Source organism: Abramis brama (genome assembly GCF_963993115.1).
Source record: "Abramis brama genome assembly, chromosome: 10".
Classification (NCBI taxonomy): domain Eukaryota; kingdom Metazoa; phylum Chordata; class Actinopteri; order Cypriniformes; family Leuciscidae; genus Abramis; species Abramis brama.
In genome coordinates, this window is record NC_139972.1 from 10,521,555 (window position 1) to 10,546,266 (window position 24,712).

The following is a 24,712-nucleotide window of genomic DNA, read 5'->3' on the forward strand; positions in this document are numbered from 1 at the left end:
GCTCCTGGTAACCTGTGAGAGCACCATAAGTTTATCCTCCATCATTGCACTCTCCAGGCGCTCAAAGCAACTGTAGCTTTCATCACTACAACGGAAGGCCCGCCTCTCGATTCATTCGATTGGACAGTGGAAAGAAACGCGATGACGTCGGGGGCGAATTTTTTTTTCAACTGCAAAAACGCGAGGCGCCTGGGGCACATAAACAGTGCACAGTACGCTCACTGCCATGAAAAAAGGCGCCTCTCACTGCAAAAACATGTTTGGTGTGATCGGGGCCTTAAATGTCCTTGCACACCGAGTCCGAAACGTTCGTTTGCGTTTTTTTGTATTCGTCTTTTGGTGGCTCTGATTTGTCAAAACACCTCCAAAATGCTTGCTACAGATGCGATAAAACACAGAAAATCAAAGCCGATCCGAATTTATTTATGACGTTTCAGAGGCAGTGTGTAAATGTGATTGAAACAACGTGAGGTCGTATTTATTTTTTAACTCGCAAAAATTTCGGACCTTAACTCAGCTTTGTAAGTATGCCTTTAGAGTCATATTCACCCAAAATATATACAGTAAATTAGCTTTGTGTGAAGAACATACCAAAATGAAATGGGACCAAGATTCACTTAAAATCTTTCAGTGAAATCTTAATTTGAAATCTTTCAAATTAATTAAACATTTTAAATAGACTGAAGCTAACATTTTTCTTTAGAACCTCTGGTAAAATACATTGTTTTGTTTATTTGTCGGTTCAGAATCATGATCTCAGTTAAAAAAAAAATATATATGCGAATTTATTTTCTATCATAACCAACAACTTCTAGCCTAGAAATCTAGACGCACCCTAGCGGCAGCAAAATTTATTTTGCAGCCAGGGTAGTCTAGCAACTCTCCATTGACTTTCGAGCTGGAAAAAACTAAATTGGGTCAGGCCAATCACGTCGTGTATAGAGTAGGCGGGGCGGGCTTAACATAATGACGACAGAGTTGCGACGGTTCCCTGCTACTTGAAAACAAAGAATGGCTGCTGCTGGAGAACAGTCTTTCGAATCGGCTTTGTCCGCGACTCTGTAGGACTTGGAGTTAAGTTTTTCTTTGAGAAAAGAGCAAAGAACGGCACTTAAGTCATTCTTAAAAAAGGAAGATGTGTTCGTAGTTTTGCCGGCCAGATTCAAAAGTTGAATCTATCAACGCTCCGCTGTTGGGAAAACGCTCTGGTTGGTTGAAGCGCTGTCCTATTGCGTGCAGAGGGAATTTGAAAGACAGCCGTTTATCTCGCCCCTCGGATTGAGCCGTGTCTATGGTGAGTTGCCAGACCTAACATCTTGATGTAGGTCTGGCTTGCCAGGCTAAACAACTTCTGATTTACCAAGCAAATTGGTTGGTTACTCCACCCAGAGAATATTTTGTATTGCTCAGAGGTTGTTCTTTTATAGCTCAGCAAACCTAACGGAGTTCCTAATTATGTTTAATTTAAGTACCTAGGTTGTGTCAGATGATTCTTGACCAAATAGTACGATTTTAGAGCTAAAAAATAAGTGCCAATAGCAGCTCAGAAATAAATAACGGCTCAGATCATTTGGTGAATTTGATGAGAAATATCTGAGTTCATATCACATCTTGCTAAATCTGAATCTCTGTTGAAACCCTACAGGAGATGCATGTGAGAAACTGAGAGTCTTTATTTGCTCTCGATTTAATCTCATTGCTTTCTAGGAGCAGAAGTTGAGATATTACGAAGATCTCATGTGATGTTTTTCTCTGCTTGGGTAGTTAAGATGCCAGATGAGGACCAGCATCAAAGACTCCACATGACCATCGATATCTACTCAAGAGTTAAAGGAGATGTGCTTTAGTTCAGGTTAATATTATTACTAGAGCTCGTCGGAGGCATCGGGAGATGGACGACTTCCTCTGGTAATGAGAATAGAGTTTGTTAAGGTGAAGTCGGGCTTGTATGAATCGGTTAGTGTTGTAGGCCTCAGGGTGGGGTCAAGGTCAACATGTGGAGCGAGTGAGTCATCAATCAATGTGATCCCCTCGCCCTCCGCATGTTTGTCATCAATCACACTGATGGACCCGTGTGTGTGTGTGTGTGTGTGTGTTGGGAGGGGGGGTCAGAGGTAATTGTTAATTAGTGGCTAAACCATGTAGAACAACAGATGCCAGACCATGAGACAAAAAGCCAATTGATGTTTCTTTCACTTTGTGTGTGTGTGTGTGTGTGTGTGTGTGTGTGTGTGTGTGTGTGTGTGTGTGTGCGTGTGCGTGTGCGTGTGCGTGTGTGAGTGTGTGTGTGTGTGTGTGTGTGTGTGAGAGAGAGATCTTCCATGCCCTCAGGAGAGGAACCTGATCTTGATGTTTTTGTCTAAAAAAATCCTAGTGCTCTGCAAACCATCATTACACACACACACACACACACACACACACACACACACACACACACACACACACACACACACACACACACACATACACTTATCTAGCTATCTAAATTGAGACTTCCCATTGACTTCTGGTTTTCTTAAAGGGATAGTTCACCTGAAAATGATCTCATCATCATATCACACCAAATTATTTTTTTTGTGGGGAAAACAATTGTTCATCTTTTCCATACAGTGAAAACAACTTAAAAAAAAATCATTTTAATTGTCCATATGTTCTTTTGTGTACTTAAATTTCAGTCTGTTCCTCAAACAAAGTTCTATTCATCAAAGAATCCTTTAAAATAAATGATCACGGTTTCCACTAAAATATGAAGCAGCACAGCTGTTTTCAATATTGATCATAATAATACATTTTTCTTGAGCAGCAAATCAACATATTATAATGATTTCTGAAGGATCATGTGACACTGAAGACTGGAGTAATGATGCTGAAAATTCAGCTTTGATCACAGGAATAAATTACATTTTACAATATATTCAAATAGAAAACAGTTATTTTAAATTGTAATAATAATGTATGGTTGATCAAATAAATGCAGCCTTGGTGAGCACAAGAGACCTTTTTCAAAAACATTACAAAACATGACCTCAAACTTTTGACCATTCACTCCCATTCACAAGGCATTTTAACCTAAAACGAAAATACGGTCAAACTTAAAAGTGGCGTTTCCATTCTGATTATGCTTTTAAACAAAGTTTACTACAAAGAAAGGTTTTGTATGACTCACTTTATCAGTTAGTGTTCGGGATGCAACGTAATGAACTGAGCTTTCCATCTTTACTCTCCTCATGTTACGTTGCATTCGGAGATCGACTACTTTTGACTGACGAAATTCCAGCCAGTTAGAAACACTAACTGATAAAGTGAGTCGTACAAAACCTTTCTTTGTAGTAAACTTTGTGTACACAAACAATATTGTCGATGCTCGAGTTCATGTGTAGAGCCCCTGGTGATACTTCGAGCACAATTTGACCGAAAACGAAAATACGGTCAATTTTAAAAGTGGCATTTCCATTCTAACTATGCTTTTACACAAATGTTTGACTCGGGTAGATTAACAAAAATAGCCTAGGTTGCAATTTGCCGAGAGTTACCCTTTAACATGAGTGTCTGTGTTGTATAGGTGGGATGAAGACTGAGAAATGAGTGACAACAGTTTTAGAGTAGAATAAAGAAAATAACAAGAGAAGAGAAAATCAGAGATAATCAGAACAAGACGAGACATTCACGATGCTGTTTAATAAGTATAAGTGTGTGTGTGTGTTTGAGTATTTTGAGGAGTGATTTTCAGTCCACCCACTGATGCAGTCTGTCTCTCATCGTGACTCGTCCATCTCTCAGCGTCTCACTAATGGAAAGACGTTGATTTGAGGGGTCAGAAATGTAATGATATGCTGCTCTTCGTCCCGCAGAAGTCAGAAAATGCTGGAATGTGTGTTGGAAACCAGAAGACGCTTTTCTTTGTCCCCTTATCTCAGAGGGTCTTGTCATGTAGTGTGTGTTTGGATGTCTGTGAAGGTTTTTCTCTACAGAAAAGCTCATTCAGTTCAGTGAAGATTAAGTTCAGTGGGAAGAGCGAATGAGAGATGATTTCCTCTTCCTTTGGCGTCTCCTGCACCTCTGGATCAATCTTAAACTGAGATTAGAGTCCGAGATTGATGGCGATAATCTGTTCCCTTCATTAGGATTAGCAGAGGAACATCTAAGAGCCTTAGGAGATCCTTGTGGCGTTTATTTGTTCCTTCCAGTTTCTGTTTTATTTATCCTAGAAGGTTTCTAGCAACATTTTAACCTTGTAAAGTCTACTGTATTATATTTGATACATGGACTTCTCTAAACTCTTTGCTGAATCTGTTGCACACAATCTACTACATGCCTTCTGTCGTCTGATTGATAGTTTATACGCTCTTATCAAGTAAAAGGCATTCTAGAAATGTCCACTTTTGGATCATGGTACATGTGTCTTTTTGCTGTAAAATCTGATTTTGTAAATGTAAGAATAACTTTTATATTGTAATTAATATTTTATATATATATATATATATATATATATATATATATATATATATATATATATAATTTATTTATTTTTTTATTTATTTATTTTTTTTATTATTTTTTTTTCATGTATATATGAACTATATATATGTGAACTAACAAATATGATACATTATAGGCTTTTGAGGAATGTTTATTTGTACATCTTTCAATCATCATTGTATTGCATTGCATTAAATGTTTTGCTCCCCAAATAAAAATTACAGAGCTTTGATCATACAATTTAAGCATTTAAATATCATCTTGCTAAGACATATTATTGGGAGATATAGAGTAACAGCTGATATGCAGTGAGTTTATGCATGTAAGATCAGAATTTACTTTTACTTTTTAACCATATAAATTACAACATCTGCATCAAATTGCATATTTTTGCCAGTTTGGGCCTCTGAATAAAATATAGTCCTCTGACATCTCCATATTCTCACTATATCATAACACTACAGTATATAATCCATAAAAGCCTGACGTTTCAAATATGATTCTCAACAAACAAACAAAAAGCATATACAACGTTTTTTAAAGATTTTTTTCTCTAAAGGTTCAATAAACTCTTTCATTTTTAAACAATTGGATTTTTATGTCAGGCTTTACATGGTTAAGTATGCATGAATGATTCGCTGTGTTCATATTATATGTAATATTGTTTAATATTGTAAATAAAAGAAAAATTGCATTAATGACTGAAATGAGTTATTAAGGGGCCGTTACACAACACAGTTTTCAACTAAAAATGGAAAACTTTTTATGCGTTTTGGCCGTTCATTTATTTTACACGGCTTTTTGAGGGCCTGAAAATGCAAACTTTTGAAAACAGGCTTCAAAGAAAACAATACCGTTATCATCTCAGTGTAAACTACAAAAACGTGTTTTTGTGAAAACCGTGACGTCATGCGTATTACATGTTCAGTCTATAGGCGCGTAGTGTTTCTTTATAAAGTGACATCGCCAACTACTGGCCTGGCATGAAAAACACCGCGTTTTTAGTCATTTTCACGGGTCCTTGTGAACGAGGATCATTTTGAAAGCGCTGTCGTCTACGTGAAAAATGCAAAGGAAAAACGTTTCCATTTTTAGTTCATCGGTGTCGTGTAAACACCTTAAAATACATGACTTTTGGGTGGCTGGAACTCATTTATTTGACTTTTATGAAATTTATCTGTTTGCATTCCCATTCATGGCTACTTTTGAATGGTTATTAATGCAAAAAAGAAATCATATGTTTTAGTTAGCACATCTACCAGCAGGAGATAGCAGGATCATGCTAACCAGCCAAACCTTGACCTCATGTTCCCATTGTTTCTGTTTGGTCTCTGGAGTCGGGTAGAAGTTTATAGTAGTGTGCTGGAGTCTAAGGCATCTTTCATCCTCCCAGTTTTCATCCATATGCACACAGACATCTAAACACTGAGCGATGTGCACGCACGTGTTTGCACGTAAATGAGTGATAAGGACGATGAAAAACAGTGATGTTTTTCAGGCAGGGAGGAGTAGGAGGAGATTATTTAAACATCACGAATTCTTTATTTATGATGTCAAAACATGTTTTACTCAGATATATGGATGGGAGAATTAAAGGTGACTGGTGCATGCTGGGAAAACACCCAGAATTCCTCATTCATCATCCTCTGGTCTGTCTCTCGCTCTCTTGACTTCACCTCCCTTTCCTGGCTTTTCTCTCCATCATAAATGCATCATTGTTTCGTTGGTGATGGCTTTTCATGTTCCATCTTTGCCTGCTTATATACTTTATAATCATTTCATGATCTAATCATTTAATAATGACTCATAATAATGTGATTCATACGTGTTATCTGGGTAACAGTATTTACTCAGAGTTAACATCATCCTGTATCTCTCTTCTCTCGTAGTGTGTAAGGTGGGCTACTACAGGTCTCTTTCTTCGGACGGTGGTTGTCGTAAATGTCCACTGCACAGTTACTCCATGAAAGAAGGAGACACTTCCTGTGATTGTGACCAGGGATATTACAGATCGGAGACTGATCCGGCTGCCATGCCTTGCACACGTGAGTTGAACGCAAACATACGCACCAGTTTGAAGTGGGTGTAACATGTTTTTGGAAACTGCTATGATGGTGATTTACATGGACCTTGTAAGTACCATGTAAATAGGTATTTGAGTGACTTTAAAGATTTTATTTTAAAATGTATTTGAATATTTTACTATATTGGGTCAAGTGGTAAAGTTTCCATTTAATACGCATCTTTATTAATAAAACAATTATAAATATATATTTTTAAAAACCAGATGTTCCCTCTTGAACAACTTATAGCATCATAATGTCATTTAATTTCAAAATTAAATTTGAATTAATTACAAATTAGCTTTAAAAGGAAAAAAGAGCTGAAACATATTGTCTGAAAAATGTAAATATAAAGAAATAACTAATTGAAAGCAAAATTTCTAATGTATGTCGTGCATGGGCATGTAATTATTTCTGTTTACATCCTTTCATGTGCAGCAGATGTTCCTCACATCAAATAAATAAATTTAAATGAGACTGTATCAGTCTCACTCTACCAGCTGTCCGTCTGTCCTCTTTCTCTCTTTCTCTCTCTCTCTCTTCCATACTAATGACCAGCTCTGTCTCTTTGTATAACAGACGCTGTTTTTCCTCTCCTTCTGTTTTTGTTTTTTCTCTCATCCTCCTATTCATTGGGGAAGAAAAGTTTTAAAGTATACAGAATGGTACACACACACACACACACACACACACACACTAATTAAATTTAACTAGAACAATAAAAAGTGTGGCTCATCCAATCAGAATTTACATAATTCTGATTGTTTTACAACAAATATTTATTTATTTATTTATTTATTTATATATATATATATATATATATATATATATATATATAAATTCATATATATAAGGTTGCATTTATTTGATCAGAAATACAGAAAAAACTGCAATATTGTGAAAAATTATTACGTCATTCATTCATAAAATCATTCATTCATAAAAATTATTACAGATTGAAAATAACAATTTTCTATTGCAATATATTTGATAATGTAATTCATTTTGTGATCAAAGCTGCATTTTCAACATCATTACTCTTCAGTGTCACATGATCATTCCGAAATGAGTATAATATGCTGATCTGCTGCTCAGGAAATATTTCTAATTTATTATCAGAGTTGAAAACAGTTGTGCTCCTTAATATTTTTGTGGAAACATACATATATGCAACATTGTTATTTAAAAATAAACCAATTTTCCAGTATATCTCTAGCTAAATGGAATAGCAGCCTATTTTTATGTGAAGGATATGCACTCAGACTCTCTGTGTCTATCACAGGTCCTCCATCTGCTCCACACAACCTGATATCTAATGTCAATGAGACGTCGGTGCTGTTGGAATGGAGTCCGCCCCTCTCCTCCGGAGGCCGTCAGGATCTCACCTATAACGTGGTGTGTAAGCAGTGTGTGCGAGACACGCAGAGATGCGCGCTGTGCGGGGACGACGTGCGATACTCTCCGCAGCGTCTGAGTCTGCGCTCCACGCGGGTGTCCGTTCATCAGCTGCAGGCGCACACCAACTACACCTTCCAGATCTGGGCCGTCAACGGGGTGTCCAAACACAACCCCAGCCTGGAGCAGGCCGTGTCTGTCACACTCACCACCAACCAGGCTGGTAAGTGTGTGTGTGTGTCTCCAAACATGCTCAAATTTAATCAGATGTCATGTTTGCATGTGAAATAAACTGGCCAAAAGTTTAGAATAATTATTATTTTTTAATGTTTTTGAAATAAGTCTCTTCTGCTCACAAAGGCTGCATTTATTTGATCAAAAATACAGTAAAAACAGTAATATTGTGAAATATTATTACAAGTTAAAATAATTATTTTCTATTGTAATATATTTTAAAATGTAATTTATTCCTGTGATCAAAGCTGAATTTTCAGCATCATTACTCCAGTCTTCAGTGTCACATGATCCTTCAGAAATCAGTATAATATGATGATTTGCTACTCAAGAAACATTTATGATTATTATCATTGTTTAAAACTGTTCAGTATTTTAACATTTCAACATCTGCCCAATATTTTAGTTGAAATCGATCGAAAAGTGAAATTGATCAAAAGTGACAATAACGACATTTATACTTTTGAACTTTCTATTTGGCAAGGAATTTGATTTTGTTTTTGTATACAATATTAAGCCACAAAAACTGTTTTCAACATAAATAATAAGAACCATTCATATTTGAGCACCAATAATAATTGAGCAAATCAGCTTGATTTGATGCTGAAAATTCAGCTTTGATCACACGAATAAATTACATTTTAAAATATATTCAAATGGAAAATAGTTCCATTTTAAATGTGAAATAATATTTCACAATATTACTGTTTTTACTGTGTTTTAGATCAAATCAATGCAGCCCTGGTGAGCAGAAGAGACTTTATTTCAAAAACGTAAAAAAAAAAAAAAACTTTTGGTAATCTATTATATTTCTCACCTAATGTTCAGAGAAAACATTTCACAAGTTTCAATTTCACTCGCCTAATCACCTACGGAGAACTTCTGCATGACCTTTCTGCTCCATTACAAACACACACACATGTAGAGCGTCAAATACAGTCTATTTTGATTCATGACTGTGTGTGTGTGTGTGTAATTGCCGACTTGTGATATGCGGTCTGTGCTCTTGATGGTGTCTTGGGTTTCCATCGGAATAGAGCGTTAGCTGGAGATCCGGAACTTTCTGTGACAACCCAAGCCTGTAAATCAGCCTGAGGGATCGGAGTGTGGAGTGTAGGGTGTAGGGCGTAGGGCGTAGTGTGGAAGGGTGGGGTTTTGTCATGCATTGACGTGCCTTTGGCGACAGAACAGACGACCTGAATATATGTGTCCTACTTAGACATGCACTGGGCACTTGTGTGTGTATATTTACAATAATTAACATATGCTTCTTAACGTATATGCTACTGACATGACGTTTAATACACAAAACACAATATATTCCTGCTGTCGTAGTCAGATTTGTTAAAGTTTCATGGAATGGGAAGCTGCGTAAAACCTCCTTAACCATCGTAAAAAATACTGGAACATGCTGTTTGTTGCTTTATAAATCTGATTCACTTTTCAAATCATTCATACGCCTCTAATAAGAGTAAAAACAAACAATTATTTTGTATTACAGATTTTTGTTTTATTATTACAGATTATTTGTGACAATATATTTAACCTTGAAATTCTGAACAATTGTATTTGTGTGATTATTTTGAAGAAACTTTTACAACCAAAAACACCTATTTTCTAAGTCTGATCAGTAATCAAATATTATTATAAAACTTTGTATGTGAAATCTGTATTTGAGCAACGAAGACGCATATCATATTGCTCATCTGCTGGGTGTTTTAAATTGTATACATTTTATACACAGCAATTCTCGGTTTCAATTCTCTCTTTGACGTTATCTCAGCCAGACACACACACACCCACAACTCCATTACGGCCCATATCTGTCAGAGCAGACGGCATGATGGATGTGTGTTAGAGATGAGTGTGTTAGGTGGTTGAAGGGGGGCGGTGACCCCTGTGTTTTTGGCTGGAGGGGGTCGTCTCCGAGTCCCCCGAGGGACGCCCCTAAATCACGTTTAGTCTGTCGGGCCTGGCAGAGGAAGACGGATCTGTGAGATGGAAGAGGGCCGCTGTCGAGCTGCTGCTACAGCTGGCGGGGGATCCAATTGTTTAACGGTCACACACACGCTAATGCATGAAACTCTAGCTTTAGCACTTGAATTTAGGATGCTTAAAGATAGGCCAACAATGAATCTGTGCACTTTTTGTACATTTTCTGTGCTGATTGTGGGGGGAAATTGGTCTGGATAGTAGGGCGCTGCATGATTAATCAAAATAAAACTGAAATCGGGTTATGGCTTAGTGCAATTATTAAATCACAAAGGCTGTAATCTAATTAAATACATGAACAGTATGTTTCAGAGTGAAGCACAGCACTGTGTTCATTTACACGTGCAGATCATCATCATGTGTCTTAAGTGTCTCAGAGCGGCTCGGTTCACAGTAAATACTGCTCCACATGAACTCATCTCTGCATTTGCTCTGAGTTTGGGGCGTTTATAATGTGCATTTGAAAACGCAACATGTGCCAATCATTTTCCCAAACTTTTAATGAGCGCTTATAAACCGGCTCTTGTCAACAAAAGTGAAGCTTTAAGCGCTTCCTGCAGTTTTCCTTCAAAATAAAAGCTTGATGGTTTAACATTTGAAAATGAAAACTTAATACAGGTAATGAATATTAGTAGTGCAATTTTAATAATATTATATTTTATTTTAATTAAATACTAGATATTTTTTTCTTTTACAGTGAAATATTACAATAGTAATATTTCTTATTTAGTTTATTATTTTAATAATAACAATATTTAATTATTTAAAAAAATCGTTACAATTATTTATTTATTTTATAGTCTTATTGATTTGACTGAATTGTGCAACCCTACAAACAAGCTTTTTATCATTTTAGATTAAAATGTTTAAATTAGACAATATATGGTAAAATATGTTAAATAGAGATAATAGTTAGATAGCTGAAAGTCATGCTAGTTTGTTTGCATTTTCTTTTTTGAAGAAGAAGAAAGTGTGAGTTTGCCCATGTAAAACTCACTGCCATGATGTCAGGGTGTTGTCAGTGGTTGCCAGGGTGTTGCTATGTGTTTTTGGTAGGTGGATGTTAGGTGATTGATTGGATGCTCTATATTGTTCCTAGGTAGTTTTTAATTTCACACTAGAACATTATGCACATAGAACATAGAACATCTAGCACATTTAAAAAAAACAAAAAAAACATCACGTTTTCTGAAACATTGTGGCCTTAGAGTTAGAAGTTTGTTCAACTCCAGATATGAGCAATAGTAATAGACATGCTTGATTTAACGAACACCCTTAATTAGCCAAAATATACAGAAGGGGATGTGTAGGACTTCGCCAAAGACAGCATTTGGATTCTGTAGAAATATGGCAAGCTTTCTGTGGTTTAGATATCTGGAGTTCTTCTGTTTGGTAGAGGAAAATAATACATGGACATTTTCTTCTTCTTCTTCTTTCTTCACATCCCCCAGTTCTGTTTTCACTTTCTTTTGCTGTTTTTCTCTTTTATTATTGTGTTTTCGACTCTGTGTGATGTGTCTTTGGAAAAGCAGAGAAGTCAACGCATCTCTGTTGTGTCTGATTCTGTCTGTTTGACTTTCTCACCCTCAACAAAAACAGCTTTGGGGGGAAAAGAGACCAAACAGACAATAGCGGTCTTAACTCCAAATCCACGGTTTAGAAGAAGAAAAGGTCTCCTTGTCCTCTGGGTTTATCCTTTCTCTCTCTGTTTGTTTCTGATGTGATAGACAGAAAGAAAGACAGATGTCTCAGGAAAACCTGACAAAAGTCAAATTTAGTAAACATAAAAATATTAACTCCTTCTGTCTCTCTTCAGCTCCCTCTACGGTCATGACTGTTGAGAGTAAGGACATCACCCGCCACACGCTCTCTCTGTTCTGGGACGAACCCGAGAAGCCCAACGGTGTCATTCTGGAATATGAGGTTAAATACTACGAGAAGGTGAATGATGGGAAACATCTTCTTCTGTTGTATTTTAAAGTTCATCCTAAATATTTATTTTAGGTGCACTGTTCCTTTAAGAGACAATATAGCAATCCCCTGTGGACACTTGCTGTCTGGATAAACAGGAAGTGAAGTTTTATTGGAGTTAAAATAGCCCTCAAATGTCCCCCTATTGACCCTCTTACCTTCCTCTTGTCTTCTGTTCTCTGTCTCTCTCTTTATTTTTAAATCTCAGGATCAGAATGAGAGGAGTTATCGCATCGTAAAGACGATGTCTCGTAATGCTGATATTAAAGATCTGACCCCGCTGACCTCCTACGTGTTTCACGTGCGCGCTCGCACCGCCGCGGGCTACGGAGAGTTCAGCGCCCCCTTCGAGTTCAGCACCAACACTGGTGGGTGTACAGATCATATTCAACAGTGTGTTTTTGAATGAGTTGGAATGATCTAGGATCAGATATATTTAGACTACTCAAATAAAATGAATAAAAACTATATTCGAAATCTGTTTAATTGCTAGTCACTGACATTGGAGGCTGACTAAACTGATGAAAAATATGAAATATTTTAGGCCTGACATTTAAAAATAAGACACACACTCTTAAAAATAGAAAATTGCGATTATTTCTGATAAAAATTGCAATTGTATTTTAAAAAGCTATATAAAAAAGGGCTTAATTGTAGGACTACAATTTGGCCAATAATGTTTGTTAATCGCATCTAACATAAAAGTTTGTGTTTTGACAGCTCTATAATAATAATAATAAATACTTATTATTATTATTATTATTATTATTATTATTATTATTATTATTATTATTACTTTTATTATTATTACTAAATAAAAAGAATACAGAGGATCATGAGCTGCTCAATTGTAAATTACCACAGTTCTGCGCTTAACTCTGAAACATGCAGCACATGTGTTTATTTAAATAAATCGCAGCCTTGTGATTTGATAATTCCTCTAAGCCATATCACGATTTCAGTTTTATTTTGATTAATCGTGCACCACTAGGTTCATTATTTGCAGTATGGTTCCATTAAGAACCTTTGTGGTTCAAAAGATTCTTCATAGTGACAAAGGTTCTTTAAACAGTTTTTCATACTGAGAACAAAAAGGTTTGTTTGTTTTTTAGGTTCTTCCTGGCACTCTTTTGTGTATATGAATGCAGTGTTTGTGTTTCTCTCAGTCGCAGCTCCTGTTGTTGGAGGATTCATGAGCTCTGCTGTGCTGCTGCTGCTGGTGGCCGGATGTGTGGTGGTTCTCCTCCTCATCCTCATCATTACCTTCATCATCACCAAAAGGTGACAGAACATCTGCTATTATTTTCTGTATCGATAGACCAGTGTTGATATTGTCAACTAAAACTACAACTATTAAAATTAACTGAAGTAAAGCTGCAATAAAATAAAATGAGTTTTAGATAACATTTTTTATTAAACTTACTGAAACTGAAATAAAAATATTCAAAACGAAACAATGTCATAATAAAAATGACAAAAGCTCATAATATTACTAAAACAAACTAAAATTAATAAATATTATCTAAATAATACTAAAATAACACTGATAGACCAATAAAAGAATAAATGCTAAATAATTGTGTATATTTTCATCTCAGGAGGAGCAAATACAGCCAAACTAAACAGGCCGAGGAGAAAAACCTGAAGCCAGGTAAGCAAACACCTTTTATTAGTCCACAGCTGGAACAAACAAAAAAAAAAAATTCCATTTTCAAACCTGTTAAATTTGCCGGCAGGGGTGAGAATATATGTGGACCCTTTCACCTATGAAGACCCCAACCAGGCCATCAGGGAGTTCGCTAAGGAAATCAGTACCTCCTGTATCAAGATCGAGAAGGTGATCGGCATCGGTACGTTAACAATCCTTTTATGTCTTAAAAATGTCATCTGTTAATGAGAGATGCATGTAAATATGACTCACTGTGACTGTAGGTGAGTTTGGCGAGGTGTGTAGCGGCCGTCTGAAACTTCCTGGAAAGCGTGAGATCTGTGTGGCCATCAAGACGCTGAAGGCAGGGTTCACCGAGCAGCAGAGGCTGGACTTCCTGAGCGAGGCCAGTGTCATTGGCCAGTTTGACCATCCCAATATCATTCACCTGGAGGGCGTGGTCACCAAATGTAAGTCAATGTTGACATCAAGGGCTTTTATTTGTCTTCTGCAGTCATTTTTAATTTGGGATGTTTTCATGAGGTTTGACTTGCCTTAAAGGGATAGCTCACATCATTTACTCACCCTCATGACATCCCTGATGTATTTGACTTTCTTTCTTCAGATAAACACAAATGAAGATTTTTATGAAAGTATTAATCAATCTTTGTGAGTCCATATAATACAAGTGAATGGGTGCCGCTCGGTTGACGCTTGGGTTTTTCGTATGACTGTAGATCAGAAGTGATGATTTATAGTTAAATTAGTTAAAATATTAGGGCCAGATTTACTAACAGCTTGCTCCAGTGCAAACCCTTAAAAACCATCAAAAAAACGACTAGACATTTTTAGACATTTACTAAAGACAAGCAGTGAAAAATTTGCGCTGGAAAGGCGTGGACACCAGTTATTTTTGCGGCTAACCTTATTGCATTTGCGTGTTTCCCTTTCAGATGCAAAATTTATGGGAGGAGAGTATTTAAATGAATCATCCAAGGTGATTTACGAAGGTTTGCGCTAGTCAATTTACTGGTATTTGCGCCATTATTTAAACTTAGCATCTTAAACCAGACGCTAACTGGTAGATTGTGGTGGTCATTATGGAAATTATCCGTCTGCGTCTGTGTTCTTTAATTTCCGTGTCGTCAGTAGATCACGTGCAGAACTTTCCATCTGCACTTTTATTTCCCTGCTTAGTAAATCTGGCCCTTAGGATTGTTCTTACACACACCTATTGTTTTGCTTCAGAAGATATGGATTTTTCCACTAGGGTCATATGGATTACCGTCATCTACCGTTATGGATTAGCTCAGTTGTCAAAGTTTTTGGACTAATAAAGAAGTTTTGAGTTCTGAAACTTACAGGATATTTTTATAGTACAATGTCCTCTTATATGTCGAAAGATCAAGAAAATTTTGATTTCTCAATTCTCAATCATGACCCCTTTAAGTAGAATTGTATTTAATGGAAACGTATTTTTGACCATTTGTTACGTGAGGCAAAAAAGTTACAATCAAGGATAAACAGCATTTAAACACAACATCTGCTCAAGTACTTGAAGTCTGCTATTGGATCATTGAGGGTAAACATCATAGTATGCCCCTACATTAACAGAGAGCTTGCCACCTTCTAGCTACTTTCTGCCTTAAGAACAAATGGTGCAACTAAATAAAGAAGAGAGTTAGTTTCAAACTAACTAGTTGTTACTAAGCTTCTAGTTTGTACTTTACGTTCCAATTTAAGAACTTAGGAACGGCTGGTGAAACCCTATCCTGAACACTACATGGTCAAAAGTGTGGATATTAAGTAGGCTTAAACCCCCTAAAGAAACCGGCTGGTCATGTCGTTTTCCTTTTGATGTGCTAATGGTCGTGTGTGTTTATGTATGCATGTCCAGCTTATCAGTGTGTTTGCTTGCTGAGCGTGTCCTGACAAAAACTGCTGTGTGATGCACACACACTCACCCTTGTGGTCTCCAGATGGAGTGGGCCGCTCCGAGGGGCTAATGTGAGCTAAAAAGCACAGCAGACTCATTAATCACTTCGTCAGGCCTAAATGTGTTTGGGAGTTAGAGTGTCACCCTATATCTCTAACCTACAGCCACTGCTGTGTGTGTGTGTGTGTGTGTGTGTGTGTGTGAGAGAGAGAGAGAGAGAGAGAGAGAGAGAGAGAGAGAGAGAGAGAGAGAGAGAGAGAGAGAGAGAGAGAGAGAGGAGAGAGAGAGAGAGAGAGAGAGAGAGAGTGTTAGCCTTCACCCACTACACATTTGGCTTCTTATTCGTCTTGGCTTTCCTTCTACTTTATTTTTCTGTTTACTTACTTTTCATTTCATGTTTAGTAAACCAGCACTAGTTTATCCCTAAGAGAGTGTAATAAAAAAAAAATAGTTTTGTGAGTTTAATTAAAAGATTCTTTTTTGCAATGTCAGAAACACAATGTCATAACATAAATTTAGATTAAATATAAATATATTATATTATTATATTATTTATAAATTGTGTATATGAAAATATATAAAAGTTTAATTAAAAGATATCAAAATGTCAGAAACAAAATGTCATTACATAAATTGTGATTTTTTTTTTTTATATATTTTTTATATAAAACATTTTTTAAACATATTTTAACATATTAAAACATTTTTTTATATTTTATAATATATTTGTTTGTATATGTTGATTATAATCACAATTTAAACACACACACACACACACACACACACACACACACACACACACATATATATATATATATATATATATATATATATATATATATATAATCATAAGTTATTTAAATAATAGTTTTATATAAACAGTTTATTTTTGTATGTTATGTATTTGTGTATTGTGTGTTTATTTCCCACACTCGGCTGTACATGCTGAAAGAAACATCATGTCTTGAGCAGCAGGCGACATCAAAACCGTTGATTTATAATTCCTTAGTAAATTAAATTGGTGGGAGACATTTCTAACAGGTGAACACCAGCCAGCACTGTCAATATTTAATTTAATTTTAGCTCATAAATGTCCCCATGAAACTGTAAAGTCGTCTTAAGTCTCCTGCTTTGTGTTACAGCAGAGTTAATAGAGTTGAATACTTCATTTGCATAATGTAAATTAGTATGAAGTGAATATAAATATGCAAATAAGGCAATATGGTATTACTGGGCCTCTCAGTATCTCTCATCAATGATTCAACAGCATTTCTTTGCGACTGTTTGACGTAGGACTCCTGGTACTCTTTTTTTTCAAATGCAAGTTATCAGTGTTTTTGTTGAAATTATGAGTAAAATATTTATGTTTTGATGGAGATTCTAACCCTTGTCTTGCAGAGTTCATTGTCAAACATACACATACTTGTAGGCTCAACCTTACACGCAAAACTTGACAAAAGTCAGTAAACACCTCATTAGCATTCTAATAGGGTGGGCGTAAAGGGGCAGGGCTGGGAAACTCAGACAGTGAGTGTGAGGGGTCAGAGGTCACCTGCTCCTCAGGCACTCTGGAAGAGCTGTCAGTCAAACTTGCCTCAAGGTCATCAGAAAGGCCAGCCCAACAAAGATGGCCGACAATGTGTCTGGTCGAGCTTTATTTACCGCACTTCCTCTATAGGAAAGGAGCATTGGTGAGTGTCAATCAGCAGGCCTGCTGTCAGTGTGTGTTGGTTCTGTTTGAATTAGTGATATTCATGTTCTGTGCCTAGTGTTTACATCTGGTTGGTTGACACTGAGTTTTGTGCGATGTATGAGAAGTTTCAAGAAACGTTGTTGCATGCGCCCAATGCATCTCTGGCATTCAAATACTGTCAGAGGGAACGTTTTTGTGCTTTTTAAATAGATTTACATGTATTCAATTAGCAGACGTCTTTATTCAAAGCAACTTACAAATAAGGAATACAACAAAATGATTCATCCTAAGATTGGTCAGGCTAGATTTGTCAGATTTTTTATTTTTATTTTTTTTATAGAAACTTGGATTTAATTAATTTAATTGTTCTCTTGTTGTCTCTCTTTCATTGCAGGCAAGCCAGTTATGATTATCACTGAGTACATGGAGAATGGCTCACTGGACATGTTTCTCAGAGTAAGATTGTGTTTGTGTGTCTATACAGTATGTTTCTACATTTAAATTAAAGATTTATCTTAAATTCTGCATTCATTTTCATATTTCATTGTAAATTTTTTACATTGTCTGGATAAATCCAATATATATATATATATATATATATATATATATATATTTCAAGAACAATCGGAAGTGTTGCTTCCTCTTTCAGAAGAATGACGGTCGCTTCACCGTTATCCAGCTGGTGGGCATCCTGAGAGGAATCGCGTCTGGTATGAAATATCTCTCCGATATGAGTTACGTTCACAGGGACCTCGCAGCACGCAACATCCTAGTAAACAGCAACCTGGTGTGCAAAGTCTCGGATTTTGGGATGTCCAGAGTGCTGGAAGATGAACCAGAAGGAGCGTATACCACCAGGGTACGAGTGTTTACATTTATTAATTTACAGTTTACATTTATAGGTAACAACACTAATACTTTACAATAAGGTCCTAATCATTAATGTTAGCTAATGCATTAACCCTCTGGGGTCTAAGGTGTTTTTGGGGCCCTTGGGATGTTTTGACATGCCCCTGACATTTGTGCTTTTCAGTTATTTATAAACATGATAATGGCAAAGGTGTAAATTCACTCTATATAGCACAAACAGGGCTACCATAATATGTGAGCAACATGAATGTAGATGTTTGTATTTTTAAGAGAATAATGTTTATGCGTGGTTATTGGAAAAAATAAAAATGAAAGTTGCTGAAATAAGACCACAAAACTCATACTAAATATGTGTCCACAAGACTTTTGACTAATGGATGTTAGTCAAAATCGTTCACATAAAACAATACATTGATTTAAATTGTGTAAAACAGGTTTTGCTTGGAAAGCCAATTTGCAAGGGGGTGTGAAGGAGGAGTAGTTTACACCTGAGAATACAATGTCCCACCCACTCTGCATAATGAGCCATTCATTCAGGTGTGACACTGACTGAGCCACAATGCAAGGACAAAAGATATATTTAGAAGAAGACTTATATTGACCATTTAAGATTTTGCTTACATCTATCTTGTAAATATGTTTTAAAAAGGTTACAATTATAACAATAATTACAATTTCAATAATATTTCAAGTGTACTCTTTCTTTGTAAAAAAAAAAATGATTATAGGCCTACATTTTATCATATGTATTCATTAGTTTGAATATAGCCAACATTGGAACAGCTAACATCTTAGTTGATGACTTTATTTTTGACAAAAATAGTATTTTATATATATATATATATATATATATATATATATATATATATATATATATATATATATATATATGAGCAGAAATTGCTAAACAAAAGCTTATTTGATGTGGCAGTATATTCTACAGTAAAAACTGTACCCAAATCTAGTCAACAAAATGTTGTCTTTCATATTTCGCCTGACTGTAACGTTGTTTTTATGAAATATTAGGGCATATAAATGTTAATTTGCAGTTTAATACGTTGCAATACAAATAGCCTACATTTTATTTCAACATATTTCAGTCGATTTTTACTCATCTCAGTATAGCAATACAGTTTGCTAAAACATCATCATTCATTCACACACAGAAACGCGATTCACTTGAGAAGGAAAAAAAACTTCCTCAGCTCAGTCGGATCCTTGCTCCTCGAAATACCCGCACTTCTGAGGTACATTTTCCATTATTATTATTCCTCACAGCGCTGCGAGACGGTGTAAACAAGTAATGATCTGAATAAACTTGTGTTTTCTCGAGCTGATATGGGGGCGTTCACAGGTTTGCGTGGATTACCTCAGTCATTTGCGTTTGAATAGCGCACGCTCTCCGTGGGCGGGGTCACATTAAAAATAATTAGATGAGATGAGAACGACTGACATCTCGCTCTTTTCTTACAGATTACATAAACTGAGAATATTTGTTTTTTATAAAAATTACTTCATTTAAAATAAGAGAATTCAAGCTTCATGCCTGTGTGTCTGTATGCCTGTTTGACTGAGTATTCGCTGAGTTTTGGTTCATTTTCGGACGCGTTTCAGAATTGACTTCACTGACAGAGAGAAAGCAGAACTCGCATCATGTTTATTTTTCTTTATTTGGCAAAAAGCACAACACTTTGTTTTTATTGTGAGTATACACAAAAATAATACACACTTAACAGGAGAGATTGATGTATGAAACTGGTTTGTAAGATCAAAGTCAACAGAGTATTTGGACTCTCATTTGAACTGATAAAAAAAAACCCGAGCAAATCACGCCGGCGTGATTGCCAACCTCAGAGGGTTAACTAACAATGAGCAATAAATTTGTATTTTTTTTTTTTTAATCTTTGTTAACGTTTAGTTAATAATAACACTGGTTCCAATACAGTTATATGGAATTTCAACCTTCTGGGAATGTCACTTATTCAAATTAGTTGATCGGAATTCACTGTTGAATAAAGGCCCGTTCACACCAAGGATGATAACTGTGATGATAATGATAAAGATATAGTTTTATAAATCATTCTAAATATAGAAGAATAGCAGAGTCGACACCACAACTATAACGATAACGGCACAGAGAAACAATATTGTTGGAATCACTTTCAGAACGATTTTATCCAGCTGATGAACGATAAAAACATTGACAGCCAATCAGAATCCATCCTGCTTTAAAGATGGATTGTGTGGACTCTAGTTATAGTTATCATGGTGTAAACAGGCTTTAATTCTGTTTAACATGAACATGAACCTGTCAATCACAGGGAGGGAAGATTCCAATCCGCTGGACGGCTCCAGAAGCCATCATGTACAGGAAGTTCACCTCGGCCAGTGACGTGTGGAGTTACGGCATCGTCATGTGGGAAGTGATGTCATATGGCGAACGACCGTATTGGGACATGAGCAACCAGGATGTAAGTGGCACTGTACCACAAATCTAATTAATTACGACAGCTTGTCATGCCTTCTGTGCTGGCATTCCCATGGCACACTTAAAAGAGTATTAATACTTTGCTTTATCGTGCTATTGTGTGCCATGCCAAGTTATACAAACTAACTGAAAGCAGTAGTTCAGAAAGATCAGCCACTCATTTCCTCTCTCCTGTTTCCTAGGTGATAAAGGCAATAGAGGAAGGCTACCGGTTGCCGCCGCCCATGGAGTGCCCGCTGGCTTTGCATCAGCTCATGCTGGAGTGCTGGATGAGGGAACGCGCAGACAGACCCAAATTCAGCCAGATAGTCAACATGCTGGACAAACTCATACGCAATCCTGCCACGCTCAAGAGGACGGCAGGAGACGCCAGCAGGTGCACATCAACACTTTTATTCTCGTTGGGACTTTACATTCACAATTTTTTGCTCTTTTGGGTATATTTTGGTACAAATCCTAAAATATGTGTTTGGCTTTTGTAGATATTTATTAAAAGAAAAAAATCCCTTATGAATTTGTATTAGGTTTATCTATTCTTCTGGGGATTTAAATTTAATCTCGACTTATCATTGTTGTACATTACCTCTAAGGCCTGCAAAATTTAATGTGTCATTGAGGGCCAAAATATTTCAGAATGCATTTTAGTTAACTTCTGTAAAATCCCGTCATGAGTAACAGTTAAAAGAGAACCCGGTTAGCAGTATGTAAAATGGATCCACGTTTTTGCAATACATGCATAGCATACAAATGTTTGGAAATTAATACTTTTATTTATTTAATGATGCTGAAAATTCAGCTTTGATCACAGGAATAAATTCTATTTTAAAATATATTCAAATAGAAAAGTAATTTTAAATGTGTAATAATAATTCACACTTTTTTAATAAAACAAAATGTAGCCTTGGTGAGCATTAAAGACTCAAAAACATTAAAAAAAAGTCTGACCGGCCCTAAACTTGTAACAGTAGTGAACAGTAGTTTGTGTCAGTTTTAACCTAAAATGAGCTTTTTTGAAAAGTACAAAATTATAAAAATTACGATTTTATTCAGTTCCTTTATAAAGTTTAATCGGGTTTTGCTGTTCTTCTAAGGGGCGTTTTGGAAATGTAATCTCTATGAGAGTAGCAAAACAAGCAAACACGCATAATGCCACACACACATAAATTCTGGCAAGTTAATTTTCCCCGGAAAAAAATATGTTATGTAATGTTGTTGCCCTCAGGCCCCACCCATCCATGCTTCACCATGCCCCCTCTGAAGGCTCCGCCCCCTCTTTGGGTTCTGTAGACGAATGGCTGAAAATCATTGGACTTGACCAATACAGAGAAAACTTCAACACAGCAGGATACTGCAGCTTAGAGAGCGTCATACCCATGAGTCATGAGTGAGCATCACACCACATTACACACCTAATTACACATCATGATGAGCTTGAAGATGACTATAGCTTAACAAATATCCCCTGTGCTGCTCATTTACAGGGATCTGGCCAAAATGGGAATCTCATGCAGTGCACATCAGAGGAAGATCCTGAGCAGCGTGCAGGATTTATTGTCTGGAATGCATCGAAGACAAGACACAAAGATTCCTGTCTGATCTGTGACGAAGGGAAAAAAACAATGCATCATGTTGGTTAGCATGAATTACAAGAGAGACGGAATATTTCACATCACTCTTGCACTTTAATGGAATATGAATGGTATGAAGATCAGAATGAATGAGCTAAACTGCACTTTTCTGGACCGCTTTGTGCTTTTATGAGGAATTTTTTTCATTTTCTTCCCTGATTGTCTTCATGATGTCTAAGGATTTTTAAACTGGCCTTTTGCCGACAATTAAAGTGACTTAATGCGTCTCTCCGGATGAGATGTTTCTGACCCTCTTGATCCAGGCAGCAAGGCAGTATTTTTTGACAGGAGAAAGTTTGGGAAGTGTTCTTGTGTAAGTGGAAAGAACCATTTAAACTAAGTGCAAACAGACTACAACGCCTTTCTCCTCAGGATCTTTTCAGGATGGCCGATCGTCATCATCAGCGGGAAGGAATTGTTCCCTGTGGATCAAATTTGAACGTTATATTCAAACGGATCTTTTGCCTCGGGAGATTTTGAGCCATTGTAAACGAATCTAACAGACCTTTTGGACAGTGTGTGTTTGTTTTATGAAGGCCAGATGGAGCTTTTAGAGGCATTGCTGAATGGAAAATTATATTGCTTTATTTGTTGAAAAAAAAAAATAAAGGGAATGAGAAGATAGATCCAGATAAGATTTAGTCTTGAGTTACTCATGTTCTGTGTATTCAATCTTTGCATTTTTGAAGTAGCAAAGTAAATGACTTAATCTGACGGTTTCTGATCCTTCAGTCTTTTTATTTTCTCCTCTTTTCAATTTCATTTAATTTACTTCCATGTCTCTACCTTTTGAGTACCATTGAATCTACAACCAGAGGTCATGCGCAAATAATTAAATCTGTGTATGTAATTTGATAAAATGTTCGAAATTGCTGAATTGAATCATTGCAAGAATTTCATAGTCACAGATCTATTTTTAAAACTTTTTTCACTGTACATAATCTAGGATTTTGTTTGTACATATGATAGTTTTTAATTGTTTTCTTCATGATGTATATAATACCAGCAGTCGTTTTCATGTACAGCTTCTAAGTTCTGTCATTTTCTTACTTTTTCCCCTTTACATGTGCAGAAAGATGTTAACGTAATGTATTTAATTTTCACAGTGAGCATAATATTCATTTTGCAGTAAATTTAACATTGTAAAACAGCAGTACATTTAAGAATGGTTTGATAACAGGTTGAGGAATCTTAATTTCACAGTTTATGTATTTCCACCTTTAGGTGCACCTAACTTATGAGCTTTATTTATGATCTTTTTGTATCTAGTTCTTAAAATAAAATTTCAAAGAAATTGTTTGTAGTTAACACTCTATAAGTATCCAGGAAAAAAATGCATATCCATTGTACAACATCCATATATATTAAGTATGACATCCTTTCCATGAGTTGATGATGGTTACTGTATTTTATGAGTTATCCCACTCTTTTTTTAAGGGTTATCTTAAACATTAGTGTTTGTGTTTTTCTGTTTTTATGATGACTTTTCTAGTATCGTGGTGATCACATTCAAGTCTGACTCTTCCAGATCATTCTCAAGCAGATCGATCTCTTTCAGGTGGGATGGATTTGATTTCAGAGCTTCGGTCAGTGCTGTCACACCTTCATGTGTAACATTACAGTTGGACAACCTGAAGAAAGCAGAGTGGATTATCAGACAGCGGAAAAGTTAACCAATAATGGTATAAATGGTTTAGTTTGTGTGGAAATCTGATTAGGTTTCAATTCTTTTACCTCAGCTTCTCTAGTGTACAGTGAGGATCCTCCAGTCCGACACAGAGCTTCTTCACACCTGAGTCTCGTAGATCATTAATACTCAGATCCAGATCTGTCAGATAGGAGGTCTTTGAGTTGAGAGCTGAAGCCAGAGCAGTGCAACTTTTCTCTGTGATTCCACATTTGTCCAACCTGAGAAAGAAATTCATTGTAACACATGCTTGGTTTTCCAACTTTATCAAAAACTATGCACTGATTTCTATATCTGAACCTCAGTGTTTTCAGTCTAGAGTTTGGATCATGGAGAACAGCAGACAGCAGCTCCACTACCTGATCTCCAGGTCTGTTGTTGCCCAGGTCCAGCTCTCTCAGCTGAGCATTTGACTTTAGAGTTGAAGTAAGAGATTCAAAGCCTTCTGCGGTGATTTTGCAAGTTGAAAGTCAAAAAAGTTGTTAATTATACAAATTATAGTACACAGTATTACTTTAAAGGATTCATTCAACCCAAAAAAAGTAATTCTGTCATTTACACATAAGAACTTTTTTTTTTTATCCATACAAAGTGGATGGTAATTTAAAGGCCAACATTAAAAAGAGTA

General features: G+C 36.2%; 1 protein-coding gene across 2 annotated transcripts in view; it reads left to right on the top strand.

Moving 5' to 3' along the window:
• Positions 1-23,680, top strand: part of epha4l (eph receptor A4, like) — a 39,133-nt gene extending 15,453 nt beyond the window's left edge. The window contains exons 4-18 of one of the 2 annotated variants that reach the window (XM_084125935.1): positions 6,369-6,524; positions 7,825-8,160; positions 11,980-12,104; positions 12,343-12,502; positions 13,301-13,415; positions 13,733-13,785; positions 13,871-13,984; positions 14,067-14,252; positions 17,806-17,867; positions 18,061-18,270; positions 19,448-19,528; positions 20,603-20,752; positions 20,952-21,145; positions 21,992-22,153; positions 22,251-23,680. In XM_084125935.1, coding sequence (XP_083982061.1) covers positions 6,369-6,524; positions 7,825-8,160; positions 11,980-12,104; positions 12,343-12,502; positions 13,301-13,415; positions 13,733-13,785; positions 13,871-13,984; positions 14,067-14,252; positions 17,806-17,867; positions 18,061-18,270; positions 19,448-19,528; positions 20,603-20,752; positions 20,952-21,145; positions 21,992-22,153; positions 22,251-22,365 — 2,219 coding nt within the window. In that variant the 3' untranslated portion in view covers positions 22,366-23,680. The remainder of the gene's footprint in view (positions 1-6,368; positions 6,525-7,824; positions 8,161-11,979; positions 12,105-12,342; positions 12,503-13,300; positions 13,416-13,732; positions 13,786-13,870; positions 13,985-14,066; positions 14,253-17,805; positions 17,868-18,060; positions 18,271-19,447; positions 19,529-20,602; positions 20,753-20,951; positions 21,146-21,991; positions 22,154-22,250) is intronic. The other variant, XM_084125936.1, reaches the window with a different exon arrangement.
• The last annotated feature ends 1,032 nt before the right edge of the window (positions 23,681-24,712 follow it).